At 32.8% G+C, this 12073-nt stretch overlaps 1 protein-coding gene across 2 annotated transcripts in view; it reads left to right on the top strand.

Annotated features, from left to right (window-relative positions):
- LOC111052473 (facilitated trehalose transporter Tret1-2 homolog) overlaps positions 1 to 7389 on the top strand; it is a 43857-nt gene extending 36468 nt beyond the window's left edge. For both annotated transcript variants that reach the window (XM_039439886.1, XM_039439891.1), the window contains exons 6-7: positions 4595 to 4738; positions 6625 to 7389. In XM_039439886.1, the coding sequence (XP_039295820.1) occupies positions 4595 to 4738; positions 6625 to 7212 (732 nt within the window). In that variant the 3' untranslated portion in view covers positions 7213 to 7389. The remainder of the gene's footprint in view (positions 1 to 4594; positions 4739 to 6624) is intronic.
- Positions 7390 to 12073: the final 4684 nt, after the last annotated feature.

The raw sequence follows: 12073 nt of genomic DNA, 5'->3' as shown, positions 1-12073 counted from the left end.
TCTCGTCACTGTCACATATCCAATCATTCAATAATTACCGTACAATTGAAATTTCACTGAATTAACTAGGGAGTAAGAGAATAGAATGCTATCATTATACAAAAGTGAGTCATATGTATGGGAACCCTTTATTAAGTTGAAGACTGTTTTAGATATAATACAGTTACTTTCAGTTTAAGTTATTGGTCGAATACCCTACCTTTTGACGTACAACAGAACTTAAACCCCTCATAAGGCGGCGACTTAGGGGTTGACTCGAATATTTCAAATTACACCCATTGTGTGGTACATAATTTCAAAGGCCTTCTTAAAAAAAGAAAGATGGACTCATTAAAAAAGTTCTATGATGCTTGTATACAAAATGGCCGCTGATTGAAGTTTTATTTTTTATGGAAATGAGGGGTTGTAACTCAATTATTTTAAATGTAAACACTCATTGTGTGGTACATAATTTTAAATGGCTTTCTGAAACAAGAAAGATGACATCAATAATAATGGTCTGTGATACTTGTAGCCAAAATGGCAGCTGATTGAAGTTTTAGTTTTTAGAGAAATGCTAGATAAAGTTCAATCAGCCGCCATTTTGGATACAATTATCATAGAACATTTTTATTGATGTCATCTTTCTTGTTTTGGGAAGGCCTTTAAAATGATTCACCACACAATGGGTGATTACATTTAAAATATTTGAGTTACATACAAACCCTCATTTCTTTAAAAACTAAAACTTCAATCAGCCGCCATTTTGGATAAAAGTATCATGTAGAACATTATCATTGATGCTATTTTTCTTGTTTTAGAAAGGAATTAAAAATGATCTACCACACAATGCACGTTTACATTTAAAATATTCGAGTTACAACCCCTAAGTCACCCCCTTAATTATAAGGGGCTGAAATTCAGTTGTACGTCAAAAGGTAGAGTATTTGACCAATAACTTATCCTGAAAGTTACAGTATTATATCTACAACAGTCTCCAACTTATTGAAGGGTTCCCATACATAGGTATATGTCTCACTCTGTATAATACCTAGCAGTAAAACTTGTATCATATAACTGTTCAAACTAATATCAATAATAAAATCAATAGAGTAAATAGTTTCCGTGTTCAACAAAGCTTCTCATGCAATAAGATAATTGCAATGTTTTTATAAACAGTTGTGGAGCTTTTGACACTTTCAAAAAAGCTACATAGAATGCAAAGGTGGATTGAAACTCGATTTTCATCTCTGAAAAAGCGCTGATCTGATCAATCAATTTTCCCAGTTTCTCATCTGTATGAAAATGAATAAATCAAATTGGATATCTTGTTAGCATCGTTTCATTGATTGAATATTGAGTAGAGAAGATTTGGAGTACATAACACGAGCCAGTTGATATATATTCACTTTTAAGCAACGTGCCAATTCAATTTATTTTTTGTTAGCACAGTCAACAAGTTCTAAGAGGATTTCCTCCATACATTCTATCCCAATAATGCTCATTAATATTTTTTCATCCATTTTCTTGATTATTTTCCTATTAGCATCTTATCCAACGTACATTTTGGTCAAAACAAACATTGTCAAAATGAAACTGTGTGTTAGAAGCTGGTTAATCAGAGTAAAAACCCGATTTATTCTAAAATTAAAATAACAAATTTTATAATAAAATATGGTAATGGATATTCAACCAACAAGCTTTGATATTACCTAGACATGGGTGTAATCTGAAAACATTTTGTAAAATGTATAGCCTAGCATAGAATTTTATAATACACTAGTTGAAATTGAATAAATAATCATTATGCTCTTTGTGGTTCATTATGTTTCCACTAGATGATTAAATTGTCACCCAAAATCTCACAAAAATATATAAATGGAAGATTAAAACAATAATAATTGACATCCAATCCAATATCCTAAATTTTATAGAATATTATATCAACTCTTATTCTTCCTCAGATTCTATAGAGTTGGTTTTATAAGTGATTTATCATGAATATAGGAAACAAAATTCTAGAATCAGTTACAGTAGTATAAAAATAAAGAATTAGGCTATTCTACTAAACTGTTGAAGTTATAATGGATGAGAATGTAGTATAGGCATAATCTTATGTCATTTCAAATGTTTAATGATCCATATCGCAATAAATGTTTATGAATTTAATATTAAAATTATTATAGACGATGGACTGCTCTATTAATGACCCACATTATTGATGTGTTGATCAATTACAATTTAAGGACATTTCAATGACGTCATCAACCCATTTTATGAGGGTTAGAATAGTTAAACCATGAGTATAAAATCCATGCTATTGCTCATTATTATCACTACAATTTCGAGGTACTATTATTTAACAAAAATATCACTGTATAGGCCTACCGTATGTCAACCACAGTATTCTTTTCGCTAGAATTATGAACAGTTAATGATAAGTTCATTCGTTGATGAATAATTAGTTGATTCTTCAACTAGGCTACTAATTTCTACTAAAATCACGCCACAATATCCATAGTCAATAAGGACTCTCTCATGAATTAATCATTTTTCAAAGATCGGAATTTAATACTGAATTATAGGTACTCAATTACAGAACATGAACTGTCTAGGCATTGAATGATATTTTTTAAATTTGTATTATAGGCTATTCAGTGGCGTAACAGTTTTTTCCGGGCCACGCAAACATATTTTCGGCCCCCCAAAATGATTTGCATTTTGAGATTTTTTTACTACTTTGACAAATGATGTACGTTGTTTTAATGTGTATTGGATTGTTTTATATACGGTAAAAAAAGTCTTCGTATTTTGTCAATTGAAGCTTATGTCACATCCAACGATCAATGAATTATAACTTGCTAGTTTGAAATCCCTCCATTTTTTCGGATTACTTAGTTTTTTTTAAACTGTTATATAGTAATTAATTCTAAAACTTGTACACCAAAGGGAGATATAATTTGAAGGTTTTTGTACAGTAACCACACACTGAAATATTGGATTTTTTATAATTTTTGCATAAATTTCAATTGTTGACCTACATTACAAATACAGAACATTCGTTCACTACGAATCTTTAGGTAGAATATCAAACATTCAGTAGAGCATAAAAATATTTTAATCAAGGAAAAATTGAGATTGGGACAAAACTATTGTAGAACTAGACAAAAATATAGAATAAAATGACTCAAATAATTATTACGTCTTTACTTGAATTTTGCTGATCTTACTGTACTGAGCTCTGAGAAGCAAATGCTTGGATGGTCTCTTTCAAATCAACTTCTCTAACCACTTCAATTTCAATACTTGATAAGCTGAGCCTATTAAAGCCCACCTATAAGCTAAGCCCTCTTTCTTGTGACATGACACTTCCAAGGCAATATTGTTAATAAATTTTTATTTTGAGAATGATCTTTCAGCAGAAGCTACCGTTACTGGTATAGTTTAAAACAAAATATATGCTGAGCATACATCTGGGACACTGTAAGCAATAGAATAGGCCTAATTCTCAATAGAACAATCCTAGATCAGCCACTTGTCTTGCAGGCCAAATTCTCGTAAGTTTCCTCTATCATTTCCAGCTCAGCGGTTCGCGGGTCCCACTGACTCTCGAGCCCCTCTGCATTGCGGGCCGGCTGTTATGCCACTGAGGCTATTTACATTTATATTTCCCACTATCAATTGGATCAAAAACAGTGGTGCCCAAAATATCATTGTTTAGACTCCTGAATCATCAGTTGACAGATTCCTATGTCAGAACATCATATAGTTCAAGTTTTGTGTTTTAAATGGCTAGTTTAATATACAGTTACATATTTTAGATTCACTCACACTTTTAATTCACTTTTAGGTTATTCGTACATGAACACAGCTGAGTCAAAATTCACGAAAAATGTTTAATAGAATAACCACTCATGAAAATAGGACTCATTTAATAAATAGTTTACTCGTACTAATAACAAATAACATAAATGGACTTTACTGTACTTTGGAATAGAATGCCACTATTACAGGATAGATGATTATTATTGTGTTGTAGTTCGAAGCTATTTAAACTCTTCCACTCAATGAAACAGGACAAAAATGGAGCATGTATCCTTCATCACAAAGGCTTTGTGATGGTAGGGAATTGAAAAATGTGTAAGAGACTACTGGCGATTGAAAACTTTTATTTTTCCAATTTTCAAATATATATACCGTATATCTTGGTTTATTATATTTTTACAGTTTCTTGTGTAGTTGATGTGTTCTTTGTAGCCTGTCTTGAGGAATCTTCGAATTACTCACTTCGAATTGTTGATAACATTTGAAACTGTCAGGATACAGCTTTTAGGAAAACGTGGCTTGCATGCAACCCAATCATTGCAGTGTTCTGGCTTGATAAAAAACTAACTTATTACTAACGAGCTTTTGGTTGATGAATTAGAATAAATTTTATGGCACAGGTGAACCTTGTTATTATTATTAGGCTATTTTTATCATTATTACGGGATCGAGAAATATAGAATACCATAATCACTAAACAATATGATAAACTATTTAATATACTTTGTAATACCAGTAGAAATTACAGTTTAATCCATTAATATTAATTTTTGATTTGTATTGTTATTAGATGGAAGCAGAGCGTGTACCTTTCACCCAAGCGTTTGTGACAACACCAGCTAAACGCGGTCTAGTGGTTGGACTCGGTGTCATGTTCTTCCAACAGTTCAGTGGAGTCAATGCTGTCATATTCTACGCCGAAAGTATTTTTAAGGTATGTGGTAAACTACCGTTACATTATAATTTTTATCAATAACAATATAAGGCTAAATCGAACTATCAATCACTACCTACAATATTTGATCGGTGTTTTATTTTATTATTTTCGATTAATAGTGAGAATTGAGGTGTTTCTCTTATGTAGAGCATTAAAAGAATGTTTGGAAAGTGTAAAATTTTATCTCATTCACTCCATCATGATATGATTAACTGAAGTTTTCAAAAGACTTTCCTGTATTTTTTATGCAATTGGAGACCTGCAGCTGCATCAAAAGACCGCTGGAGGATTTCGAACCTTTGGTGCCGTGAACTATTGGAATAGTGAATTATTAAAATATTAATTTATGAAATATTTCACACAATAATCTTTTATAAAATATTCTACTATTATAATTATCAAATGAAGAATATATTTTTACTAGTGGAAAACCTCATTTAGCCTAAATGCATTATAGTATAATGTATATTACAGTAATATTAATATTGGCGAAATGTTCATGGAATAAAAGTAGCTTAAAGGCTATAGAAGCGAAGGACTACGGTACTATCGAATTATTCTTTAGTGATCTTGAGTGCTCTTGATTAGTTCACATTAATAAATGGTAGATAATTTGAAAATTTTTCTATTTTAGTGCTAGTTTATTTATTGATAATTTGATATAATCAGTGAATAAAGCCCTGAATCTTGTTATATAATAGAACTGTTAGAAAACAGGATACTCTGAGATTTAATTATACATGAGCTGTCAATTGGATATGGAATTGATAGAGCTTCTGTTATAAAGAATCTGAAATGTTAATGTTTCATCCGTGATCCTCCCTTTCTTGGATTAATCTCTCTCCTGAACTAATTTCAACTTCATTAATTCTTTCCCCCTTAACAACACATTTCAAAGTTGATAACTTAAAGCACTCTTGACGATGAAGTTGTATAACCATCTCAGTTGGGAACATTTTTTCATATTCTGGAATAATAATATCTCCTCTTCTGAGTGACATAATATCAATTATTATCAAGCAAAATATCAGTCCATTTCTACTCAGAGATTGAATCAACAATACTAATGAAAATTCAAGGGAATAACGATGTTATTAAATGAAAATAAGTTTTGGTCATAATTTTCATTACAGTATACTAGTACTAGGCTGGTTATCTAATAGCGGTAACAAAAATATTGAGTCCACATAAAGTAAATAATGTTCATTGACAACGTTATTTGAATATGATAGATAATTTCTGAATGTTGTATCATTAAGAAATAATAAAAATATGGAAATATTGAATATTAAAAGTAATTAATCATTACCTTGAGGCTTGAATGATGATGAGTATCTTGAAAGGTAGCTACTATAATATAAGGTCCTACTATAATGCAGTAGAAATTATATTTTTGTTATAAACTCAACCGGAAATAAGGTAATCACCCAATTCCTTTGCTCTTCTGGAGTTGGATTCACCATTCATTCTTTACAATTTTTAAATAGAATACGGTTTTTATTATTGTATTATGGTTAAGTGGAACATTTCGAGCACTTTGGATGTCAGTGTGACTCTTAGACAAGGAATAAGCTATTCTCACTGATTAAAAAAAATCTATTAGGATTGATTATTAGTAGGTATTCAAATTTTAGTTTGTTATGGCTCTTAGACAAGGAATAAGCTATTCTCACTGATAAAAACAGTATTAGTATTCAGTTTTCAGTTTCTAAATGTGACTATGTTCAAAATACATTACTCTTATTTACCTTATATTCTTAATACTTTATTTATATATAGTATAAGCTAAATAATCTGAAAGATGCAACAATGGAGTCTCGCAAACGACATGTGATAATTGATCTTAGTATTTGGTATTAATGCTATTTGTATAATTTTGACAGGCTGCTGGCAGTTCGATGAGTCCAAGTCTGCAAACAATTATAGTTGGTCTGATTATGGTTGTGATGACATGGGTTGCTACGCTGGCGATCGACCGTGCCGGCAGAAGACCACTGCTTCTAATCTCCGCATCAATCATGGCTATTTGCACTGCGATTCTCGGTGTTTACTTTTTATTACTCGAGAAAACTCCAGATTTCGCAAAAACGATCGGGTCGGTTCCGATTGTCAGTTTGTCAATTTTCATTATTGTATTCTCGTTGGGATTTGGACCAATTCCGTGGATGTTCATGTCAGAGATATTCCCTCCACAGATCAAGGGACCAGCATGCTCGATAGCCTGCTTTTTCAACTGGTTCTCTGTATTCATGGTTACAAAATTCTTCGGTGATTTGCAATCGAAGTTTGGATCGTATGGAACTTTCTGGATTTTCTCTGGAATTTCCATAGCTGGAACATTCTTTGTTCTGAATCTGGTACCTGAGACCAAGGGAAAGTCTATGGAGGAAATCCAAAAGGAGCTAGGAGCAACACCTCAAATGACACCTGAGGATAGAATGGAGAATGGACAGAAACCTGCAAAATTTTGAGCCAGAACTTTAAAATAAATGTTCCTGTGTGATACTGTGTGATTCTATCAATACTGTATTGATAGCCTAGTGATAGATGAATAATTTGTACCATATTTTTAAATTATCACATAAGATGAAGAGAATAGTGTATAGACTTCCCTGTGTACAAATAAAGTATTAATATCGTAAGTGAGATTCAGTGCTTTAATTTCTTTTCAAATTTAAATTATTTATTTTTATTGTGGATTTCGAACAGAAAACTACTGTTATACTATGGTTTTGATATGGATATACACAATTGCATTGGTTTTCCTGAATATGATTTAAATAGATTGGATATCTTCCAATTTTTTCATAGTGAGGTTCACGTTATAATGGCAGTGGATAAAGATAGAAGAACAGCATTGCCGATTCTCTGCCTTGCCACTGCCTTCTATATGGAGGATAGTTAGTATCGGTATATCTGTAACTGTTCATTCTTGTTTAAAATAATGAATTATATTCTATTCAACAATAAAATATATTTTACAATGAAATATATTTTCCAATTACTAAATAATGAATTTTCATAATTGAGACTGAATATTCTCTTCATCAATTATATTTGTACATTATTGTTGAAAAACGAAGTGGAAACGTCGCGGTGCTAAGGAAGATAGCGCTATCTGCTTTGTCTAATGATAGACAAGGATAGCAAAACCAATGTAAATCAAATACTGCTATTATAACGTGGAACTCACTATAGAACAGAGATAAATTTAACAGTTTTATGTCACTTATGGGAAAAATGACAAATAAAGAAAGTTTATAAATAATACACTAAAGTCTGTATAATATAATTTGAGACTTGGCCCTCTATCCGAAGAAATTACAGCGTTGCCAAATTTGAAAACTTGCAACTTTCTCAAATTTCTAATTCAATCACAGAATTGTTCGTATAATATATCATCCTCGATATTCCAGTAGGCCAAAAAACGTTCTTCTGACTAATTTTTGCAAATGGAAAAATAAAAGTTTTTAGCATGGTGAGGAGAATGATCCATACACCAATAGAAAGGAGACATTCTCCCTGTTATTTTAATGTAAAATATACCCAGTACGACACCCCATGATTTTGAGAGAAGCGATATTAAGACGAAGAAAATAATTATTTTCTCGATGTTTTGAATTTTATCAAAACAATTGAATTTTCTTTTTTTATTCTTCAACCCTTCCAGCGCTACTGGAATATCGGGGATGATATTCTACGAACAATTGTTTGGTTATATTAGAAATTTGAGAACGTTACAGTTTTTCACAGTTTGACAACGCTGTCATTTGTTTGGGTGGAAAGCCAAGTCTCAACCCATTCTATACAAACTATCATCCACATGCGCATCGTCCACCTCATGTCGGGCAAGTTCTATACAATTATAGGCAAGACATTTTACTTCCAAGTGAGTTCTCACTTTTGACTTACCGAAGGCCAAAGTCGTTGTTCATTCGTTTGTATGTTCTACAATAACTTAATAATAAATTGATCAATCAGCTTCAAATTTTGAACACGTTTTCTTCAAACCTTTTTACAGGTCAAGTTTATTGGACAACAAAATTGATTCACTCCTTCGTCCTTTTTCAGGAAAGAAGTAACATTGAAAGTGCATAAGAAAGAAATTGGTGTTGGGATTTATCATTTAATCAGCTGAAGGATTCATTGCATAAAATTACTACAGTTTTCCCATTCATGAAATCAGCTGAAGCTATTTGGAAGCTATCACACAGACAGTCCTTCATGCGCTGACACATGATTTCAGTGACTCTGATTTTCAATTGACTCAGCCAATATCGACTTTTTAGCTATAATGCTTTTGAAATAGTCCCAAATCTTTGGGACGAAGAATATGGAAGTATTTTATTTGCGAATCTGTAAAACAAAGAATTCCAATCTGAGCGCAAATATAATTCATGATTATTTGTTATTGTCGATTTTCAACACTATTACACACTTTGCAAAACAACAGAAAAGAAGGTAGTAGATTCCTATTTGATACATTGATAGACGGTTTAAGCTTTAGTATAGTGATGAGTAGCTATAATAGTAATGAGTGCGGTAGCCACACGGCTGGGCATTTTTTCCTACCTCCGATTGGCCATAAATGAGAGACTAAATCATTTTTCCACTGTAAGTTACTGAAACTTATGATTAGTTTTCAACATAATTGCCATGAAGGTTGAGTCATTTGTCATACCAGAGAATCAGCCTACCAAAACCATCTACATAAAATGCTGCCGCTAAATGAATTCAAGTGTGCTATGATGTTGTTTTGGGAGCTCCTCGTTAGTTTGGAAGCTCTGCCTTGTCATGAAGTCATGTCTTGAGTTTGGGGAAAAGGTGCTAGCGGCCAATCCTGGTTTGTATGGTGAGTGATCGAAATTATTATCTCATTTGATTTGCTGGAGAAGGCGTTTGGTTGCACCAGCAGTGTGAGGCCGAGTTGTTAACTTATGCATCACACCGATTCCGCAACTCATTGACGATTTCAATTTTCTGACACCATTCACGCACATCATCACTCATAACGTTTCCTGCGTGAAATTGAATCATTCTTCGTCGGTAAATGCTGAACTATTTTTGAATTTTGCTTGAAAAACGAATAACGCTACGTAACTAGAATTTGGCGGGAGGAGATTCAAGTGAGGCGGCCATGTTTCTGGGTATATAACTCGACAACAATAATTGATGATCTTGCCGCACTGATTAGAAGGCGTTTGGTGGGGATGATGAGCTGTTCAGCACCAATGTACCTAGAATACAAGGTGGTATTCCACGAAACAATGCGCAGTAACAAATCCAAACCTGCTGGTCGGTGTGACGTCATTGGTGCTCTAAAAGTCTATTCTTCCTATCTTTTCAATGTTGAATTGAGCAACTTTGAAAGTTTTTTTCTCAAAAGGTACATAACTTCCAAGTCCAATCGACATTTCCTAAGATATATACAATATTTATCTTTAATTTTTTTAGAAATTAAATACTTTTGGACGGCTGGATCTTTCAGAATGATCGATTTTGTAAGAGCCTGCACATCGAATAACTGTTGATCTCTTATTGAAAATTAACATGCTTTCCTGGCTCTTTTGTAATTCAATTACTCAATGCCAATGAATTTGATAAATCGATCATTGAATAGGAAATTGAAAACTTGAGTTTCTCTTTTTTCATCTTGTACATATATATGGTTCTAGAAATATCAGAAATATGAGTTGTATGATCATCAATTTGTGGAAATATGAATACAATTTTCTGATTGATGTGGCAAATGATTAATAATATATTAAAATGAATATTTTTACTGTTTCGGCATGTTTTGACATAAAATAGATTTGATTTGGAAATAAATCCCTTTGTAGGTACCGACTAACCACAATAAAAGATGTGTATGTCGGTATGACTCCTAGATAAGCTGAAATTACTTATTGCCTCAATATCATGAACAACAATGATATTAATATAAAGGTGATCAATTGATAAAAAACACATGATATAGGTATTGGAATGTAACAATGAATTGTCCAAAACATGAATTTAATCAAAATAAAAAAAGGTCCATATACTTCTATATTCATGTTCGCGAACATGTTCGCATGTTTATACTTGTGATGGATAGCCAAAATTGTAGAGCAAACTGCATGGTGAATTGTAATGGAGGACTCTGATTGGCTGAAAAGTTCAGAGTTTGGAGTGCAGTACGGCGAACAGTTGAAACAGAGGCGAGCGGCACGGCGAACGGTTAGGATTACGGTATGGCGAATGTTTAACAGCTGATTTTTTAACATTATGAAATATATGCTCATGTTCGCTGAAAGGCGCGATGTTCGGCGGAAAGCACGGTTTGCTGCGCGGTTTGGCATGTGTGGACGCACATTTAGATGTTACAGTACATTTATACAGATCACAGGACAAAGCAACATAATAATCTTTACTATAATAAAGGAAAGAACTGGCTTATACACGTACGGAATAGGAAAATTATGTTTTACACATAATCACATCTTAACTACTGGACTGATTAACTTAAAATTTTGCATATCCTTCTGGCAGTCGTGCTGTTGAAAAAGTACAACAGTGTCAGTTTTTTTGCTGCACAAAGCTATTGAATGGGGTGGTGTCAGTGAATGATTCACCTATGCATTCCAAAACTTTCCCCCCATCACTCCACTGAGTTGCAGTATAACCGAGCAATGGTTCAGTCTTAAGGTGCCATTTAGTAGCGACAGTGCATAAGTCTCACTGTGCATAAGATAGGGAAAGACTGTATACATGGACTGTAAACGAACCAATAACACAGAATTGATGGCTTTGCTTTATGTACCTTATTGGGCTATGAAATGGTAATCATCCAAATGCTCAAAGGTGTAAAATGATCCAAGAATATGGAAAAAGTAATTATACAATTAATTAATAATAATTATGTTTTGACAGTAAACAGAGTAAAAAACACTTGGAAAATCGGATTTTGTAAAAATACAACACGCGACTGCTCGTGTGATTGAGTAGGGCGCGACTACCGGAAGGATATAGATTCTTAATTAACCGAGGATGATTATAGGCCTATCTTCGATTCTTCAAGATTTGATTACATCAAGTTTTCAATTTGTCATGCTTCCAGTTGTTGTATGGAAGCAGCTGAACATTTCTTTTAAAAGGGAAATTAGAAGATAGGTATGATTGGAATCCTATTCGAATAATAAAAACAGGTTTTCCGTCGACCTAAATTTCGTCCACCATTTTGAATTCAACTTCATTTTTTTTAATTGGAAGGTAGTCATATGATATATGATTTCGATACAGGATTTCAAGAGAAAATATGGTGAAAACCGCACATCGATATCTCAAACCTTT

This window comes from Nilaparvata lugens, chromosome 1 (genome assembly GCF_014356525.2).
Source record: "Nilaparvata lugens isolate BPH chromosome 1, ASM1435652v1, whole genome shotgun sequence".
Taxonomy (NCBI): Eukaryota; Metazoa; Arthropoda; class Insecta; order Hemiptera; family Delphacidae; genus Nilaparvata; species Nilaparvata lugens.
This window is presented reverse-complemented; position numbering and strand designations above follow the sequence as displayed.